This window comes from Salmo salar, chromosome ssa06 (genome assembly GCF_905237065.1).
Source record: "Salmo salar chromosome ssa06, Ssal_v3.1, whole genome shotgun sequence".
NCBI classification, from domain to species: Eukaryota; Metazoa; Chordata; class Actinopteri; order Salmoniformes; family Salmonidae; genus Salmo; species Salmo salar.
Window position 1 is genome coordinate 37,687,789 of NC_059447.1, and position 21,856 is coordinate 37,709,644.

General features: G+C 40.9%; 1 protein-coding gene across 2 annotated transcripts; it reads left to right on the plus strand.

The window, feature by feature from the left end:
* The first annotated feature begins 8,786 nt into the window (after positions 1-8,786).
* On the plus strand, positions 8,787-21,620 carry LOC106607369 (GATOR complex protein NPRL3). 2 transcript variants are annotated; one of them, XM_014204285.2, is made up of 14 exons: positions 8,791-9,484; positions 9,584-9,653; positions 12,596-12,634; positions 13,518-13,650; positions 15,187-15,261; positions 16,783-16,936; positions 17,197-17,278; positions 17,375-17,512; positions 18,085-18,241; positions 18,937-19,043; positions 19,465-19,594; positions 20,024-20,216; positions 20,445-20,637; positions 21,159-21,620. In XM_014204285.2, exons 1-14 carry the CDS (start codon positions 9,286-9,288, stop codon positions 21,322-21,324), a joined length of 1,836 nt encoding a protein of 611 aa, XP_014059760.1. In that variant the 5' UTR covers positions 8,791-9,285; the 3' UTR covers positions 21,325-21,620. The 2 variants fall into 2 exon arrangements, with proteins under 2 accessions (XP_014059761.1, XP_014059760.1); XM_014204286.2 differs by lacking the exon at positions 12,596-12,634 and having other exon boundaries at positions 8,787-9,484.
* The last annotated feature ends 236 nt before the right edge of the window (positions 21,621-21,856 follow it).

The following is a 21,856-nucleotide window of genomic DNA, read 5'->3' on the forward strand; positions in this document are numbered from 1 at the left end:
TTTTGAGTGATGTCGGTGGCCACACGCAACAAAAAGTATGGTGCCACCACATTGGAGGTGGGCACAAACTTAACCTTCAATTCCATCCAACAGAACGGCATACATCAAGTATAGGTCACACAAAACACTTTTCTTTAACCTCTAGAGGACCCCTTCGAGATCAAATCCCATTAGCGGGATTGGTTGGACAACAACCAGTGAGATAGCACGGCGCGAAATTCAAAACAAAATAATCTCAAAATTAATATTCAAGTATTATACGGCATTTTAAAGATACTCTACTCGTTAATCCAATCACATTGTCCAATTTCAAAAAGGCTTTACGGTGAAAGCAAAACATTAGATTATTTTAGCATAGCACCTTAGCAAAAAAAAAAGAAGCAATTTTCCAAGCACGGATAGCCATCACAAAACCAGATATACAGCTAAAATTAAGCACTAACCTTTGACAATCTTCATCAGATGACACTCCTAGGACATCATGTTAGACAATACATGCATTTTTTTGTTCGATCAAGTTTATATTTATATCCAAAAACCCAATTTTTACATTGGTGCGTTACGTTCAGAAAATGTTTTCTCCCCATAACTTCCGGTGAATAGGCACATTTAACTCATAAACGTTGAAAAAATGTATAACAATTATTTAAAGAATTAGAAATAATCTACTCCTTTATGCAACCACTTTGTCAGATTTCAAAATAACTTTACGGAAAAAGCACATTGTTCAATATTCTGAGTACAGAACTTAGCCTTCAATGCTAAGCTATACAGTTAGCCTACAACCACGACTTCGACAAATCTCTAAAAATATTTTCGAAATATTTACTTACCTTTGCTGATCTTCGGCAGAATGCACTCGGATGGGCACCCACTTCCACAAGAAATGTTCATTTGTTCTGCAAAGTCCATCATTTATGTCCAAATACATCCGTTTTGTTGACCCATCCAGAACACTTTACAATGCCATGTGGCGTGGACGCAAATCCATAGACGAAATGTTCAAAGTTCCATTACCGTTTGTAGAAACACGTCAAACGATGTTTACAATCAATCCTTTAGGGTATTTTTTTTACGTAAAATTGCGATACTTTTACAACCCGGGCAATAGGTATTCATCCCAGAAGAAAAATAAAAAAACAACAAAGTCACGTGCATGCGCATCGTAAGACACCTCTCCTCAGGCCAGTGATTGACTGAGCCATAATTTTCTGCCCGGTAACAGATGACGGTTGAAACCAGTTCCTAAAGATTGTTGACAGCCAATGGAAGAGTTAGGAGGTGCAACGTAAATCCTATGTCACTGTAGTTTTTCAAGGGATTCAAAACAAAAACTAAATTTCTAATTTCTCACACTTCCTGATTCAATTTTTCTCAGGTTTTCTGCCTGCCATATGAGTTATGTTATACTCACAGACACCATTCAAACAGTTTTAGAAACTTCAGAGTGTTTTCTATCCAAATCTACTAATAATATGCATATTCTATTTTCTGGGCCAGAGTAGTAACCTGTTTAAATTGGGTACGTTTTTCATCCGGCCGTGAAAATACTGCCCCCTGGCGCAGCAGGTTAGCTGTATCTAGTTAGCCTGAACCTTGCATATCACATTCGCTTATATAAACATGCAAACATGCAGTACAGCAAAGCTACCTTTACTGTGGGGCAGCAGGTTAGCTGTATCTAGTTAGCCTGAACCTTGCATATCACATTCGCTTATATAAACATGCAAACATGCAGTACAGCAAATTAGCTTTCTCCGTACCATTAGAACAAAAACGTCTCCGGTCCCGTGTGTTGTCGTTTGCTAGCTGTGGCAACATAATCATAAATGAGCAAGTACAATGGAGGTAATCGCGAAGCTGCAGGTGAACCCTGAAAATTCTTAGCAGGAAGCAAGTAATGTTAGTTATTTAATTATTATTTTTTTATTAACAACAAATCAATACAGGAAGTATTTGTGGGAACAAGTATATATGAATAATATACAATGGACAATTGGGCTAGGGGGTACAATATCACATTACACAAGGACCTTAAGGGACATACTGTCACGTCCTGATCAGTATAAGGGGTTATTTGTTATTGTAGTTTGGTCAGGGCGTGGCAGGTGTGTGTTTGTTTTGTGTTGTCGGGGTTTTTGGGTATTGTTCTATGTTTTGTATTTCTATGTTTTTTCTATGTTGTGTATTTCTTTGTGTTGGCCAGGTATGGCTCTCAATCAGGGACAGCTGTACATCGTTGTTGCTGATTGGGAGCCATACTTAGGTAGCCCTTTTTTCCACCTGTCTTTTGTGGGAAGTTGTTTTTGCACTGCTGTGTGTAGCCTGCAAGACTGTTTGGCTGTCGTGTGTTTTTTCTTGTTTTGTGTTCTCTTCAAATAAAGTCAAAGATGAGCACTCAACCCGCTGCGCCTTGGTCTACTCAATACGACGGCCGTTACACATACATACACTTATAATTCTAACAGCTTTTTTGTTAGTAGAGTATTTAATTGTCTTAAAATATAGTTACATTTCTTTTTGTAAGGAAAGAAAACGTGTTTTTTGTTTGTAAATTTACATTTGTGAATATGAGTAACGTTAGCTAATGATCCTCTAGCCGCTGCATGGCATGAAATATCTAGGCTGGGAATTTCGCCATGAAATTATATGTAAACAAAATTCGGTGAATATCGAAGTAAAAAAATATCACTTAAATTGGGCTATTTTTACTGCAAAGTCAGCTGGACGAAAACCTGCAAGTCATATTAGATAAATTGGTTTTAAGTTGAAAACACAATATTTTACATTGAAGTCAACACAAAAAAGTTGCTCTAATTTCCACATACTTTTTTATTGAAAGTAATGTAATACTGGAAATGTTTTTGTACACACCCATTGCAATTTTTATGTTCACCTGACATGGACTTATAAATCAACAAAGTAACTTATTATATTTGAGTGCTACATAAGTACTTACATTTAGCAAGGTGATAATACTTTTATTGCAAAGTCAGCTAAACAAATGTATATAATTCAAGGTTGACAATTAAAAGGTAAATTGTAAACACACAATATGTTTACCTGATTTGAACACAAAATTATGTTACAAATGCCAACTAAATATCACATGTAACAAAATAAAAGTATCTTTTTTATGTAAATTGCACTAAATACGTTTGTGTGCAAAATTACTTAAATAACTGTTGTTCGAAAGAATTTCTTTGTGTGAGAAAGTGAAATCATTTGAGTTCAAGGTACTTAAAGTAAAACAAATGTTATGCTAACTTATAAAAATCAGGTTTTGTTTTGTTGCAATTGCGTTTAAGTTGCATCTACAAGCAAATAAATATTCAATGTGCAAGCTGTGTTTTGTTATATTCACTTATACAACTAAGCTACTGTCACTTAAAAAGAATATGTTATAAATACTTAAAAGTGTGTACTTGTTTAGGTCAACTTAAAAATGTAAAGTTCACATGACTTCTCATCAAATTTTGTGTCAAATCAAATAAAAGTTTATTTGTCACGTGCGCTGAATACAACAGGTGTAGACCTTACAGTGAAATGCTTACTTACAGGCTCTAACCAATAGTGCAAAAAAAGGTATTAGGTGAATAATAGATAGGAAAATAAATAAAACAACAGTAAAAAGACAGGCTATATACAGTAGAGAGGCTATAGAAGTTGCGAGGCTACATACAGACATCGGTTAGTCAGGCTGATTGAGGTAGTATGTACATGTAGATATGGTTAAAGTGACTATGCATATATGATAAACAGAGAGTAGCAGTAGCGTAAAAGAGGGGTTGGCGGGTGGTGGGTGGGACACAATGCAGATAGCCCGTTTAGCCAATGTGCGGGAGCACTGGTTGGTCGGCCCAATTGAGGTAGTATGTACATGAATGTATAGTTAAAGTGACTATGCATATATGATAAACAGACATTAGTACTTAAAGTGTTTGAGTGTGTGAAACATTTGGAAATATTTAAGTTCAGTCTACTCAATATTTTTGTGCTAGTAAAGCATAAGGATTTACAGCGTGAGTGGCGGGCAGGTTGAAAGAGAAAACAATACATTTAAAAATCAATGAATGTATAATTATTGAGCAATTTAGGCTACATTAAGGTTTTTCATTCATTATTTTGGGCTATCTGGCATTAGTGGGTAAAAGTCTCTGCACTGCCCCATGCAGCCTCCGCAGTCGTCAGGGTTTTCATACAGCAGTTGTGAAGGAAGTTGCCAAGGAAGTGAGTTTGTGTTTTATGCTGGACCTCCCGCCCCTATCTACAGTCAACCAATCATGTCAATGAGGAGCTATACGGAGCCCTCTGCATTGTGAGTCGAGAGTGAAGAAAATAGTTGAGCGGAGAAGCGGTCCCGCGAGTGCACAGGCCAGTCAAGAGCGCAAATTAAACTTGAGAGCTTGCAAGTGTGACTTTAAGCGAGCAGAACCTCATCGTTGATCAAAAAGAAAAATGTCTTAAACAGTACATATAGAACTGTAAGCAAACGTGATGGCATTTCATAAAAAAATATATATATTTCACTGTGACCTGCTGCTGAGCAGGCTGTTACTGAGTGTGTGAGACTGAGTGTGTGAGTGAATTAATTAATGAATGAATGGTGGAGACGAGGAGGGACAGAGGGGTGTGCGTGCGTTGAGAGCACTGGTTGAGAGAGTGCTGCACGGAGACAGAGCAGCAACTTTTTACCAGTTGTAGGTAGCCTATTTATACTGAACGCAACATGCAATAATTTCAAAGATTTTACTGAGTTACAGTTCATATAAGGAAATCAGTCAATTGAAATAAATTCATTAGGCCATAATCTATGGATTTCACATGACTTGGCACAGGTGCACCAATGGAAGGGCATAGGCCCACCCACTTGGCAGCCAGGCCCACCCACTTGGCAGCCAGGCCCACCGACTGGGCAGGCAGGCCTAGCCAATCAGAATGCGTTTTCCCCACAAAAGGGCTTTATTTCAGACAGAAATACTCCTCAGCACCCCCCTCCACCCCTCTCAGACGATCCCACAGGTGAAGAAGACAGATGTGGAGGTCCTGGAATGGCGTGGTTACACATGGTCTGCTGTTGTGAGGCCGGTTGGATGTACTGCCAAATTCTCTAAAACGATGTTGGAGGCAGCTTATGGTAGAGAAATGAACATTCAGTTCTCTGGCAACAGCTCTGGTGGACATTCCTGCAGTCAGCATGATAATTGCACGCTCCCTCAAAACATGAGACATCTGTGGCATTGTGTTGTGTGAGAAAACTGCACATTTTAAAGTGGCCTTTTATTGTCCCCCAGCACAAGGTGCACCTGTGTAATGGTCATGCTGTTTAATCAGCTTCTTGATATTCCACACCTGTCAGGTGGATGGATTATCTTGGCAAAGTTAGTAATGCACACTAACAGGGAAATTAACAAATTTGTGCACAACATTTGAGAGAAATACGTTTTTTTTTTGCAAATGGAACATTTCTGGGATTTTTTTTATTTCAGCTCATGAAACATAGGACCAATACTTTACATGTTGCGTTTATATTTTTGTTCAGTGTAGATTGGTCATTATTGAGACACGCTAGAAATATATAACGGCAACAAAGCAATGGAAAACGACTTTAGGCACACTAGAGCTCTTTAGATAAATTCGCTCAGAGGTGGTTATTAAAAGTAAACTGGATTCTCATGTCGACTTTTATTATGGATAACAGTATCAAGCAAAGGGGTTTACTCATTCTGGGTGGCAGGTAGCCTAGTGGTTAAAGTGTTGGGCCAGTAACTGAAAGGTTGCTAGATCGAATCCCTGAGCTGACAAAGTAAAAATCTGTCATTCTGCCCCTGAACAAGACAGTTAACCCACTGTTCCTAGACTGTCATTGTAAATAAGAATTTGTTCTTAACTGACTTGAATAGTTAAATAAGTGTAAAACAAAAAAGTGCTCAGTTCTAGGGTCTGGAGTGATGTGTGAGTGGACATTTGAAGTGTATGTTTCATGATTAACTACTCATGGTGTGATTGTGATAACATACAGGAACTCAAGTCCTTTAGTTCACCCAACCTAGAATACCTCACAATCAAATGCCGACTGTATTACCTCCCAAGAGAATTCTCTTCGGTTATAGTCACAGCCATGTATATTCCCCCTCAAGCCAATACCACGACGGCCCTCAAAGTACTTCACTGGACTTTATGCAAACTGGAAACCACATATCCTGAGGCCGCATTTATTGTAGCTCGGGATTTTAACAAAGCAAATTTGAGAAAAACGTTACCGAAGTTCTATCAACACATTGACTGTAGTACTCGCGCTGCTAAAACACTCGACCACTGATACTCCAACTTCCGAGATGCCTACAAGGCCCTCCCCCGCCCTGCCTTCGGCAAATCTGATCACAACTCCATTTTGCTCCTCCCTTCCTATAGGCAGAAACTCAAACAGGAAGTACCCGTGCTAAGGACTATTCAACGCTGGTCTGACCAATCGGAATCCACGCTTCAAGATTGTTTTGATCATGTGGACTGGGATATGTAGCCTCGAGAACAACATAGACAAATACACTGATACGGTGACTGAGTTTATCAGGAAGTGTATAGGAAATGTTGTAACAACTGTGACTATTAAAACCTGCCCGAACCAGAAACCGTGGATAGGTGGCAGCATTCGCGCAAAACTAAAAGCGTGAACCATCCCATTTAACCATGGCAAGGTGACTGGGAATATGGCCGAATACGAACAGTGTAGTTATTCCCTCCGTAAGGCAAATAAACAGGCAAAACGCCAGTATAGAGACAAAGTGGAGTCGTAATTCAACAGCTCAGACACGAGACGTATATGGCAAGGTCTACAGACAATCACGGACTACAAAGGGAAAACCAGCCACGTCGCGGACACCAACGTCCTGTTTCCGGACAGGCTAAACACCTTCTTTACCCGCTTTGAGGATAACACAGCGCCACCGACACAGCCCGCTACCAAGGACTGTGGGCTCTCCTCCTCCGTGGCCGACGTGAGTAGGACATTTAAGCGTGTTAACCCTTGCAAGGCTGCCGGCCCAGACGGCATCCCTAGACACGTCCTCAGAGCATGCACAGACCAGCTGGCTGGAGTGTTTACTGACATATTCAATCTCTCCCTATCCCAGTCTGCTGTCCCCACTTGCTTCAAGATGTCCATTATTGTTCCTGTACCCAAGAAAGCAAAGGTAACTGAACTAAATGACTATCACTGCGTAGCACTCACATGAAGTGCTTTGAGAGATGAGTTAAGGATCATATGACCTCTACCTTACCTGACACCCTAGACCCACTTTAATTTATTTACCGGCCCAATAGACCCACAGACGATGCAATCGCCATCGCACTGCACACTGCCACTTCCCTATCCCATCTGGACAAGAGGAATGCCTACGTCAGAATGCTGTTCATTGACTATAGCTCAACACCATAGTACCCTCCAAGCTCATCATTAAGCTCAGGGCCCTGGGTCTGAACCCCGCCCTGTGCAACTGGGTGCTGGACTTCCTGACGGGTCGCCTCCAGGTGGGCCCCACAAGGGTGCGTGCTCAGACCCCTCCTGTACTCCCTGTTCACTCATGACTGCGTGGCCACACACGCCTCCAACTCAATCATCAAGTTTGCAGACGACACAACAGATTACCAACAATGACGAAAAGGTGGAGATCAGGGCCCTGGCAGCGTGGTGCCAGGAAAATAACCTCTCCCTCAACGTCAACAAAACGAAGGAGCTGATTGTGGACTTCAGGAAACAGCAGAGGAAACACGCCCCTATCCACGTCGATGGGACAGCAGTGGAAAAGGTGGAAAGCTTCAAGTTCCTCGACGTACACATCACTGACAATTTGAAATGGTCCTCCCTCACAGACAGTTTGGTGAAGAAGGCGCAACAGCACCTCTTCAACCTCAACAGGCTGAATAAATGTGGCTTGGCCCCTAATACCCTCAGAAACCTTTGCAGATGCACAATTGAGAGCAAACTGTCAGGCTGTATCACCGCCTGGTACGGCAACTGAACCACCCGCAATCGCAGGGCTCTCCAGACGGTGGTGCGGTCTGCCCAACGCATCACTGGGGGCACACTGCCTGCCCTCCAGGACACCTACACCACCCGATGTCACAGGAAGGCCAAAAAGATCATCAAGGACATCAACCACCCAAGCCTACTGCCTGTTCACCCTGCTATCATCCAGAAGGCGGGTCAGTACAGGTGCATCAAAACTGGGACCGAGAGACTGAAAAACAGCTTTGATCTTAAGACCACCAGACTGTTAAGTAGCCATCACTAGCTGGCTACCACCTGGTTACTGTTGCCTGCAATTTAGAGACTGCTACCCTATTTTCATAGACATGGAATCACTGGCCACTTTAATAATGGAACACTAGTCACTTTAATAATGTTTACATACTGCTTTACTTATCTCATATGTATATACTTTATTCTATTCTACAATATTTTTGTCAATGCCACGCCGACATCGCTCATCCTAATATTTATATATTTCTTAATACCATTCCATTCTTTTTTTAGATTTGTGTATTGTTGTGAATTGTTAAATACTAATGGACTGTTGGAGTTAGGAACACAAGCAGTTCGCTACACCTGCAATAACATCTGCAAAATATGTGTATGTGACCAATAAAATGTGATTTGATTTGATATTTTATTTGGGTCTCGAGGTGATCACGTTTAAGAATCCCTGCTCTATGCTTTCCAGTTGTATTAGCCTCACGTGATCATGCTGGCGCGCGAGGCTACAGTACAGTTACATTGCTATTGAATGTGAAAAATAACAGTGATGATATTAACTGGTAAAATGCGAGATTTACAACAGGGTATTTGTTTCAGAATCGACCGATAATCTCACATAGTCACTGTAATCTCACACCCCACTAGCGGAACTATTTTTACGCTCTACATCACATATCAGTGTAACACACAACATTGGCAGGCAGCGCTGAGCTGGAGGAGAGAAACAACAACACATCTAGCAGATAATGGAATTATATAAGTATTAAAATATATTGTCACCAGTATATTACCGAGTGTTGTTAAGTAGTTAATAAATGTAGCTAATGGTGCTGCGATAGCTAACATTAACCCTCAACATTTCTTAGCTAGCACAAGCTAGTTAGCTCGGAGCTAGCATACGAGCTAGCTATATTTAATAATTGTTGGAAAGTCTGGCAAGTGGTAGCTAGGTTTCTTATAACCATGTAACTAGCTACTGTAATGTTAAATATCAATTGACAAACAATTTGCTTACTCGACGTTAAAATATGTACATTCATTCATCTTCATTTGATTTACAAGGCGAGCGAAAATCTATGTATAAACAGTCTGAAAATAGCTTCTTCAAATGTGGTGAAAAGACAAGCCCTATCAGTGTAATTTTGGTTACTTCGGGTAGCCGAGGGAACAAATTGCTCTTTAGGTACCCATTTCAACGGGTTGCAGATTGCACATCTTCACTCACGAGTAAGTAGTCCTTGTTGTGTATGTGACGTTAGCTTGCTATGTGGTGTGATATGTAAAATTTGGTAAACAATCTTCTAATCTGATATCTTTGCCCAAAAGCAAAACAGCGAAGTCCATATGCATTGAACACTACAGGAGATGTTCTTGAAGACCCAGATGGAGATTCTAGGTATTGGTCATCATATTATGTCACCTACATAATGTTTCCATGTTTAGGTCTATATCACGATGGGGAAATAAACAACATCCCTTTGAATCGGGACTGTTAGCTTTCGAAAACCCTTCTCCTTATGTCGGATTTTCAGCCATTAAATTCGCCTGCATTTGGCTCGGTGTAAACTACAATTTCGATGCTGTGTTTTAAGGTTTAAAAACGTCAATAATCATTGCTTTCGAAGCAGTTTTCAAAACGTATGCTGATATGCCCCCTATGTTTCATGTCAGCGAGAAATAATCTTTCAAATAAAAAGATACACTTACTTTAGTAGTTTTACACAGATCCATACAGGTTGTGTGCCCCCAGTTTATGAACTACACTTCCTCCTCAGTTAGCCTACACACAGCTGTTAGGAGCATGCTAGATAGCCAATTTGCACAGGTGGCGGCCTATGTCTTCCATCAACAAGCTCTGTAACATGGACATATGTCCGTGTGGGAAAACTAACCCTATAAAGGTGTGTAGTAACTTAAATAAAAAAGTATTTCTCACTGAAATGAAAGATACATTCCTTATGTTTCCAATATAGTACCTCAGGAAATGCTTGTTAATGTTTAGAGCAAGTGTTGGGGTTCTCAACAAAACTAGTCAGAAGATACTATCATCAATATGTGCTAAAGTAGTTAGAATTTCTGAATGGGGTAGGGGACTGTGTGACACTGCACCAGTGTGACGCTTCAGCATATTCATCATACGTTTTGTTAACCAGTCAAGTTTTGGATATGTTCATATCAGAACAAAATTAGTCAAATTAGTCAACATTTGATTAAAACAATGGCGGTATGTGTGTTGGCTAGGGTCCTATTGGCTCTGGTTCACCCAAGAGGGCTAGGGTTGTATTTGTGCCCTCTTGCAAATGTGTCTGTGATATTACAGCATTGGTTCATGGCAATACACACCCATCTGTTATTTGGAATATGTGATTATGAAAGTCAGGCTATATGTATGTCAAATAAATGGATAGGTTACATGAGCTTTTTAACCTTGTTACATAAATGCCTTTTGTTTAACATGTGGGCTTTTAAAGTGTTTGCGTTTTAATTTTCAAGTGACATTCAGACAATAAGAAATGGCTGGCATGCAAAATAGTGGCCACAAGATACAGATTTTTTTTATTGAACATTTCAGTCACTCATTTAATTTAAAAGGAAGAATTTAACAAAAATACACATGCCTACAATTGATACAGTGAGGGGGAAAAAGTATTTGATCCCCTGCTGATTTTGTACGTTTGCCCACTGACAAAGAAATGATCAGTGTATAATTTTAATGGTAGGTTTATTTGAACAGTGAGAGACAGAAACACAAAAGAACTGTCAATATCCCTCGGCCTGGGGCTCCATGCAAGATCTCACCTCGTGGAGTTGCAATGATCATGAGAACACTGAGGAATCAGCCCAGAACTACACGGGAGGATCTTGTCAATGATCTCAAGGCAGCCGGGACCATAATCACCAAGAAAACAATTGGTAACACACTACGCCGTGAAGGACTGAAATCCTGCAGCGCCCACAAGGTCCCCCTGCTCAAGAAAGCACGTATACATGCCCGTCTGAAGTTTGCCAATGAACATCTGAATGATTCAGAGGACAACTGGGTGAAAGTGTTCTGGTCAGATGAGACCAAAATGGAGCTCTTTGGCATCAACTCAACTCACCGTGTTTGGAGGAGGAGGAATGCTGCCTATGACCCCAAGAACACCATCCCCACGTCAAACATGGAGGTGGAAACATTATGCTTTGGGGGTGGTTTTCTGCTAAGGGGACAGGACAACTTAACCGCATCAAAGGGACGATAGACGGGGCCATGTACCGTCAAATCTTGGGTGAGAACCTCCTTCCCTCAGCCAGGGCATTGAAAATGGGTCATGGATGGGTATTCCAGCATGACAATGACCCAAAACACAAGGCCAAGGCAACAAAGGAGTGGCTCAAGAAGATGCACATTAAGGTCCTGGAGTGGCCTAGCCAGTCTCCAGACCTTAATCCCATAGAAAATCTGTGGAGGGAGCGGAAGGTTCGAGTTGCCAAATGTCAGCCTCGAAACCTTAATGGCTTGGAGAATATCTACAAAGAGGCGTGGGACAAAATCCCTCCTGAGATGTGTGCAAACCTGGTGGCCAACTACAAGAAATGTCTGACCTCTGTGATTGCCAACAAGGGTTTTGCCACCAAGTACTAAGTCATGTTTTGCAGAGGGGTCAAATACTTATTTCCCTCATTAAAATGCAAATAATTTTATAACATTTTTGACATGCGTTTTTCTGGATTTTTGTTGTTGTTATTCTGTCTCTCACTATTCAAATAAACCTACCATTAAAATTATAGACTGATCATTTCTTTGTCAGTGGGCAAGCGTACAAAATCAGCAGGGGATCAAATACTTTTTTCCCTCACTGTAGTTACTCAAATAAAAGCTACAGGCCTATTTACATGAAGTTAGGCTTACTCTTTACCAATTTCAACCCATCTATGATATTAACATGGTAATTACTCTAGTAACTTGTTGTTATTTAGTTATTGCTTTGTTGTTGCATTTTAATGGAGTTGAATCCACTAACCACAACATCTAATGTTGACTACTATGCAATTACAAAGCAAATGCTAAATTACTTTGTAATAACATGTTCATAACATTGTTACTGGGTTAATTATAGCATTTGTACTCCGGTACAAGAGCAATGCATCGTGAAGCGTTACAACATTTTCTGTAATCAAGTCTTAGGTACAAAAATTAGATCAATTTGCTTTAAAATATTTATTCAAGTCACTCTCAAGTGGTAATCTTGTTTAGATTTGTTTGTGATGTCCTTCTGTTATGCATTCTGTCCAATTGTCTGCTGCATTCTTTTCTTTTGTTTGCGTTTTTTTTTTATGGCCCTATTCCCATTTCAGAGAACAAACTCCACTAACTGATGAACAGTTGGTAGCAGGGTAAGACCAAATCATTCTAAAACCACCTTTCCTTTGTTTAGAACACCCTTGTCTTTATTCACTCCTTCCTTCCTGTTTTGTCTTGCATATATATATATATATCCTGTGTGTGTGTGTGTACATATATATGCCTACGCCAACCTTAATCTCTGAAATTCCTGTTGAATTATTACAGATGGAATGATTCACTGGTCTATCTTGGTTAATCCTGCATTTCAATTCAGCCTTGTTAAATGATTGCTCCAAAACCAGCAACGTAGATTCTTCAGTTCATTTAGCATTGGAATCCACTTCATCTGATGATATTTGATTGTTGGGAAATCAATTCTGAATAGATACATAGACTTCTTTTACATGGCTAAACCAATCAGAGCCATAATAATATCCTGACTTATTTCTCATAACAAAAACATAGCCATGATTAAGATTGGATTAGAATCTGTCCCTTTTCGGTTTTCTGGTGGAATAATACCACCTGATGATGATGATATCATTTTTTTTGATGATGGGGCCAGCCTGCAGCATGAGCTATGTAAACCAGCATGAGTCTGTCACCTCCCCTTTACAAAGCCCTCACCTTCTCTGCCAGAGGGGGCTTGTTCACTGTTGTCTCTCCTCTCCAAGTACTATTTACACCAGCTCCTTTCAAACTGTGATCTATCAATCAGGTTGCAGGCTGATCCATGTGATTAACCTAACCCTCCTATCCATAGTCACACTATGGCTACCATTATAGGTTGATGGACTAAATATTAAAACAAAGACAATGAAACCGAATTAGATATAATTGGCACTTTCTCAGATATCTTGTTGCTCTCCTCCCTTCCTGCTCGACTCTCGGCTGGTTTACTTAGGTCTTTTTCTCCTCTCTTTCTCCAATAAGGTTCTCTGACATCATCCTCGCCACTATCTTGGCCACCAAGTCTGATATGTGTGGGAAGAAGTTTGAGCTGAAGATAGACAATGTGCGTTTCGTTGGGCACCCCACCCTCCTCCAGCATCCTCACACCATTCAGGTAAGATACTTTTTTGTGAATTTGTGATGGCCTGAGCATAAATACACATTCACCTGCAGAGATTCTCTGTCAGTCAGTCCACCAGTACCACGAAATCTGAACAATGACTGTATATGAATGGATGGACAAAGCCATCAATCACTTGACACAATTCATCCCTTTGTGAAGACTCAATAGCGCATTTGAAGCCAAGGAAGTCGGTTAATATGGCATCTCATGGATATATAACATGCGCAGTTTGAGCTACTCCAGACGTTGCAGGCTAGCTCAGTGCTGCCCCCTCTCAATGATTATATTAAGTTGAAGGCCTACCGGGGTACTGCAGGCTTCCATTAGTCATTTAGTAGATGCTCTTCTGCAGAGCAATTTACAGGAGCAGCTAGGGTTAAGTGCCTTGCTCAAAGGCACATCGACAGATTTTTTTACCTAGTTGGCTCGGGGGTTGGAACAAGCGACCTTTTGGTTTTAAAATAATCCGTTTAAAGACATACATCTGGTGTAATAGAATTAATTATTGGTACCATGTTTGTCTTAGAATATTTTTCATTTATTTACATGAAGATTGACCACGAAGATTGACATTTTCCCAATCACTATTTTCTGCAAACAATTCTTGCAGTACTGCGGTCGGCTTTGAACTTTGTGGCTTCAATGAGAGGGGGCAGTTCTTCTCCCCTTGATCTGAAACAGCAATTCTCCTTTGACTTCTAATTCCACTCTGAGACTGTGAATTCAGGTCCCTTGCTCCATCTAGTGGAAGAAGTGCCTTACATCTCAGTGTTTCACAATCATTATTTGACAATTCACAGAAGTAAGATAGAACGGTTGAATATAAGGGGTGGGGGTGGAGAAATCATTTGGAGTGAAATTCTAGACAAATATTGAAATGGTTTGTAACGTAACTAAAACGTATCTAACCTAAGTAGGTTGATGATAGGTACTATTTCATTCACTAGACTACATGTGGCCTATTAGAAGGTTGAAATTAATGTCCTGATGAACCTGATAACAAATTACTCAACTGGTGCAGTGAATCATTTGCTTTCCATAAAGACATGTATTTAATCCATGTGATTTGTATGCTGTTGATTGTATCCAAATGGCAATTTCTCATCAGTGTGATCCCCTAAAAACAGAGCCTGAGCTGTATGTTAGAATCCTTACAAAATGGCCCTTTTCAGAAATTATACCAACAATTCATGAGCTATGGCACTCATAGAATGGTATTTAAAAGCTTAATTGAATACCTACTGTAATAAACCAAGCTTTAAAAAGTGCAGTTATATATTTATGTATTTTTGTAAATAAGATGTTGAAAATACCAGTATAAAAGGAGCCTTTTACAGCTGTTTATTCTTGTCTAGAGAGCTTTGTCACAGGACTAACATGAATGTTTTCACTGTGTTGTTTATACATTTCAATAAATACAATAGCAAGTATTATGATTTAAATAGTGGTGTGCAAAGCCATTGATCATAGAATGATTTAGAACATCTTATATCTATTATATTTATTATCTTATTTCTTTCTGTCCAGGTGTCTAAGACAGACCCCTCACCTAAGAGGGAGATGCCCACCATGATCCTGTTCAGTGTTGTGTTTGCTCTGAGGGTAAAAACGTCATTTTTATTTTATTTTCCATAAATAGCTTTCTCTTTCCTCTTGAATATAATTACTGTCATGTCAATAATATTCCTCTTCATTTGATGCATAAGTGCTTATATACAGGTTTGGATTAGCTAAATGTTTTAGCACATTATGTGCTTATTTTACAAACACCACATTCATTGGTGATAAATACATTTTCTCTAATTAAATAAAATAAATTGGCTGGTAATTTGGGTGGGTGAGGCCAGGTCAGGGAGAGTGCTTTCCCAGAAAGGGATGGGTCTCTTGGGGTGATAACATTCCAGCATGGGGTCTATCTGTGGTAGAAAGGAGGGCGAGAGCTGGGTGGGGGCAGTGGGCTCTGTTTAATCACTCTACCCAGCATGGCACTACCCTCCCCTGGGCATGACTCAGCCTGGCAGACTGCTGATTCACTGGAGGCTGCCAAGCCCTGCACAGCTGAGACTGGGCGGAATGTGCTCAGTCATGTTCTAACCTCATATCTGCCCAGAAACCTGCCCAGCAACCCACCCAGCCTGTCACTCACTGCCATTTTCCATGGCTCTGCGCCTAACATGATGATGCAGAAAATGATGTCCTGCCCTTTTGACTTGTTTGGGTTTTGTTTTGAAATATGAGTAATTTGTTTAAATACGCTATTGATTCATATTTTTTGTAATTGAGTGCCAGTAATGTCACTCAATGTCAGGTCACACAAAATTATTTCACTGCAATAAATAACATTTAACATACATTTATTGATAAAATATGTGATATAATTGTTTTTGTAGTATGCAAATGTTTTAAATGAGCAGTTTGGAACTAGGGCCATTTTACCACTCACATTTTTTTTTTTTAAATAAAGTTATTATTGAAGTTCTAAATGGATTATGTTGCTAATATTGCTGTTTTGAAGTTACTTAGAGATTACAATATTTTAAAGTCAACATGTTTTACAGTCAGCAATGCTGCTAATACTCAGATCTAGTGATGTAAACAAACCGATATCTTGAGTTACTGACTTGCCGGACCATAGATTCCCTATTTGTTACAATTACAATGTAATAATTTAGTAGATGCTCACAATTTCAACCAATGTGTTATAACTATTACAGATTTATAATCATCTACAAACTAATAATAAAGTACTTTTTAGTAGTAAAAACTTTAAGGGATATTTCGATATTTCAGTCTCTGCGTGCAGTTTGAAGGAAGTTGCTAACTAGCTCAAGCGCAATTGCTAACTAGTGTTAGCGCAATGACTGGAAGTCTATAAACTTCCAGTCATTGCGCTAACGCTAGTAAGCATTGGCTCACGAAACGATCTTTCACTTCCTTCATACTGGACGCAGAGACAAAAATGGTATCGACGAGTTCTTCTGACTATGGGGAATTAGATAAAGGGCCTTAATTGCCACAATCTCGAAGTATCCCTTTAACCAAGTGTTGAAGTGTGATCAGTGTTCCAGTTGCTTTGCACCAGTGTCTCATAATGCCGTCTCTCTGTCCTGGCGCCCCTTACAGGCCAACGCCGACCCGTCAGTCATCAGCTGCATGCACAACCTGTCCCGGCGCATCGCCATCGCCCTGCAGCACGAGGAGCGCCGCTGCCAGTATCTCACCAGAGAGGCCAAGCTGATGCTGGCTGTGCAGGACGAGGTCACCAACATGACCGAGAGTGAGTCACATACTATATTACCCAAAACACACCACTCAGTGCTTGAGTCTAGTACCATAAAGTACCAGCCATTAAGTACCATGAAGTTCCTACTTTACTCTGATAGCATTTTACAGAACAATGCATATATTTTCCTCTCCATATTGTTCCAAAGAAGATAGGGATGAGAGGTGTCTTTGTCAGTCTTCACGTGACATGGATTTACAATGTCATAGAGAGGTCAATGTATGTGACTTGATTTTCTGTGTTTTCGTTCTTAGCTGATGGCAGCCCTCAGTCACCGTTCAGACAAATCCTTCCTAAATGCAAACTTGCCAGGGACTTGAAGGAGGCATATGACAGGTTTGTAAAAACGCCCTACAAAATCATGTATTTGTGGATAGTTTCTTTGTTCTTACAGTGCAGATGTAATAATAGAGTCTGTGTTGTGTTATCTAGCCTGTGTACAACAGGGGTGGTGAGGCTCCATATCAACAACTGGCTGGAGGTGAGCTTCTGTTTACCTCACAAGATCCACCGGGTAGGGAGCAACCACGTACCCCCAGAGGCTCTGGAGCGTAGCCTCAAGGCCATAAGGTGTGTATGTGTGTGAGTCCTTTTGTGAGCGACTGAACACTGTGACGTGTGGGTTACAAGTTGTAACTGACGGCAGAACTTTGTAGGCTTTCATTGTATGTGGATCAGATCTGTATTCTGGAAAGTTTTCCAGTAATAATATACCGAGGCTGTGAGAGAGAGAACTCTTTGTGGTAACAGTTAGCTCTTGTGGCCTGCTTCTTTATGTGGAACTATTAACTGCATCTGGTGAGAAGCTCCACCAATAATTTCCTGTAGGCCACAGCGCCACCTAATGGCGTTCTTTATTTAATTCTTCTGCCTTTCACATGCTTATGTTCAGTCAGACCAATGTTACAGCGTCTTCATCTCAAAATACTACTACAACTCCAATTTTGCCCTTAGTAAAACATGCATTGAAACTTAAATATAAGCCATAATGATAGCTATATATTATGAGTATTTTCCAAGAGAGAAAAATGAGTACATTTCTAGCAATTTCCATACACTTCAGGGACTATATAGAATGTAACTAGTGATAATTAGTCATTAACATGAGCTCTGTGTTAAATGTATGTGTTGTTGTCCCCCAGGCCGTATCATGCTCTGCTGTTGCTGGACAGTGAGAAGGCTCTGCTGGCCCAGCTGCCTTTGGACTGCTCTCCTGCTCTGGTGCGCCTCATTAAGACCTGCTCTGCAGTCAAGAACCTGCAGCAGCTGGCACAGGATGCAGACCTGAACCTGCTACAGGTTGGTAGGAGCACCTTGCATCAGTACACACTAATACATGGGTATTTGATTGTTTATTTTAATACTTATTTTCTGTGTATTTGAGTATTTTCAAATAATGTGGCTGAATAAAATACTTCTATTGGAAGTATGTAAGTGTATTTAAAATAATTTCCTATAAATAGCCTACTATTTGAAAGCATTTTCAAATACTAATTTCAAACACTATTTTCAAATGCCCAGGTTTAATGCAATGGAGTGTATTTGAGTCAATGTATTTTTAAATACTTTCCAAAGTGTATTTCCAAATACGTTCCAATATTCAACTACTTGTCTTTAAAAATAAAATATAAATACTTACTTCCAAATGTATATGAGAGCAATTGAAATACCCTAAATAGTATTTGAAGCCAGGTTTAGTTGACATTGGCCCACTTTTCAACAGGGGACTATATTTGATTGTAAGTTGCTACACACTAACATGCTGCAATATAAAGAATTGTCATAAAGAATAGCAAGTCATTACAAACTGTCCTCAATGTCAAGTCATAGCGTTGGTGTCATAATGTTGCTGTTCTCGTACTGCCATCTAGTGGGGTAAATTAGGAATCTTCTTTCTCTTCAGTAATATTTCATTTTTATACAGACAGATTCTGTCCATGACCAATAATGCATTTTCACAGTTACATTTTTGTTTCTGTTCATTGTGTGTGCAGATCTTCCAGATTGCTGCTCACCTGGTGTACTGGGGAAAAGCCATCATAGTGTACCCTCTGTGTGAGAACAATGTCTACATGCTGTCCCCACACGCCAACATCAGCCTGTGAGTATCTGTGTGTGTGTGTGTGTGTTTGAACAGCCTTGTGCTCCCTTTCTCTCCTTCTCTCATTCCTGCCATGCCTCATTAACAAGGTGTGTGCTGAGAGGTGGCTAAACTAATGAACCAGACACTGTAATCTGTACATCCATTTTATACCAACATAATAAGCTGTCATCATGAGCATCAGGGTGCTAATGTTGAATTATAACCTAATGATTGGATGGTGAATCTATAACAAAATGTGATGTCATATCATGTCAACCCATTATTTTTGTTGACTGAATTAGATTTTCTTTGGGCCACTCATGGTCCGTCTATGTTTCGTACTGTCGAGTGAAAGGATGTTCTCCTGCTTGAACATTTGTAACGGGTACAGTATGAATATGAAGAAGTAAGAAATCACCATCTCCTTCTTCTTGCATAGGTACTCTCCATTGGCTGAGGGGTTTGGCCAGCAGTTCCCAGGTCATGACCTGCCTTCCATGCTGGCCAAGTTCTCCCTGCCCCTCTCACTGTCTGAGTTTAGGAACCCACTGGATGCGTCTGTGCAGGAGGTAGGTCTATTAGGAAATACACACGCTCATTTTGACTAAAAGATAGCTTCCAGAAAGCTACTCAGCATGTAATTGATACCCTAGAAATGCTGATGTCTGAAGCAGAAAGAACATCTGGGCTCTCTCCCAGACCCATCCTGGTTTGGCCGAGCTCTCTAAGCGAACATGATAAATTATAAAAGACATCAAGTCCATCCTTCTCAACATCTATTTTTCATGAGAACAGGACCAGAACACGCGGCTATTTCTTGGCTCTATTTTGGGCCAGGTTGGAACCTGTCTGAATCAGATGTGCCCAGTTACATGGTGATGCTTCTTCCAGTTCCACTTGTTCAGTTTTTGTCTTTGAGTGGTGTCTCTAACCCAGTTTGTCCTTTCTCCTTTCCCCTCCACCACCTTCCCTCTCCGCCTCCCTCCTCCTCTGGCCAGGCCCAGCTGATCCAGATGGTGGTGTGGATGCTCCAGCGGCGCCTGCTGATCCAGCTCCATACCTATGTGTGTCTGCTGGTGCCCCCCAGTGAGGAGGAGCCAGGTCTGCTGCGGGACGAGGAGCTCCCCCTGGTGGCCCGGGTGGGGGGTCGCAGCCTCAGCACACCCAGCGCACTCAGCTTCGGATCCCCAAGTATGTGAACTTCCCCTTCAACCAGCTGTCTTGCACACAGCTGATGGAAGATAGAGGATGTTTTTATGTACTACCGTGCCTGGTTAACCTGTTCAATACCTGTTCAAAAGGGTTACCTGCTACAATTGTGCCTCTAGTCAGCTAATCATCAACCCCTGTGTCATTCCTTCTCCTCAATCAATGTCTGTCTCTCTCATTCTCTCCACCCCTCACTCTCTCTCTCTGTAGCCAGCAGTGATGACATGACCCTGACCAGTCCCAGTATGGATAACTCCAGTGCAGAACTGCTTCCTGGTGGAGACTCTCCGCTAAACAGGAGGATGACCGAGACGTTACTGGCCAGCCTGACAGAGCACGAGCGCCAGGTCATCCTTAATATCCCGGCTGCACAAAGTCCTGAAGACCTGCGCATGTTTGCCAGGTACAGTATGTCCCCTGCCCTTTACTATTTGGCACCAAGGTGGGCTACTGTATTTCAGTGGCGTAATGGCGCCCTCTATTGTGTAACAGCCAGCATGACAGCTGGTTCGTTTTGAAGGACCTGGGCTGGAGGCTCTTGTGACTCGTATATCTTCAGAACAAACATACATCTGTCAGCTTGGTCTTGTGGGGAATTAAAGGATTTTTGTTCAAGGCTTAGATTTTTTATTTTTTTATTCTCATCCTGTCTTCATGTATGAATATATGGGAAAGAGAATGGTGTTTTTCAGTTGTGTAACAATTGTTGAGAGTGCAGAAGTGAGAAAAAGCTTCAAGGAAAATGCCAAAGCCCTAAGCAGTGAATCAATAGTGTGACTGCATAGTGTGCAGGATGCACTAATGTGATTACTGGCTCTAACAAGTGCTGCTTCATGCTAGATTTACTCAGCTAATGATTTGGTGGAGAATTTGCTTTAGTCTCATTTCTCTGCCTGTTGTGTGACGTTCCTTCCCTCTTTCCAGGCTGCTGCACTACTTCCGAGGGCACCATCACCTGGAGGAGATCATGTATAACGAAAACATGAGGCGCTCTCAGCTGAAGACCCTCTTTGACAAATTCAGAAGTGTTCTGGTGGTCACCAACCATGAGGACCCTGTCATCTCCCTCTTCCAGTCTCCTCTGGAGTAGAGAGGGTAGAGAGGTCTGTCATGAGGTGAAGGACCCTTTCTGAAATACCAGATGGACAGAATGCTGCTGTACAAAGGCCTTATTATGGCGCTTGCTGCTTTCAGCCAACTGTACTCATCAATGCACCCCCCAAAAAATAAGATTTCTAAAAGAATAACTGTCTGCCCCTGCTTGGGGGACTGTGAGTGCATGTATATAGCTTTTAGATGCTTTAATTTGTCCCTTTCTCTCAGATGTCTTACGTTCAATGCCTTGTTTTCAATACTACATTATTGAATAAACAGTGTGTGAAGAGCTTTAGTGACACCTATAAATTGAGCAGTTTAAACACTGTACTCCACTTGAGGGGTTCCCAAAAGTGCTAAATCATCTCCAACAAACACAATGTAGGAAAACAAGCCTAATGCTAATTCCAGGCTGCAGGCAAGGCAGCCTCCCCCCAGGAATCTCAGTGGGAGGGAAAGAATTAAAAGATGCCAAACAACAGACATGCTGTTTTTGCTTTGAGAGGAGGAGCACGACATTCCAAACA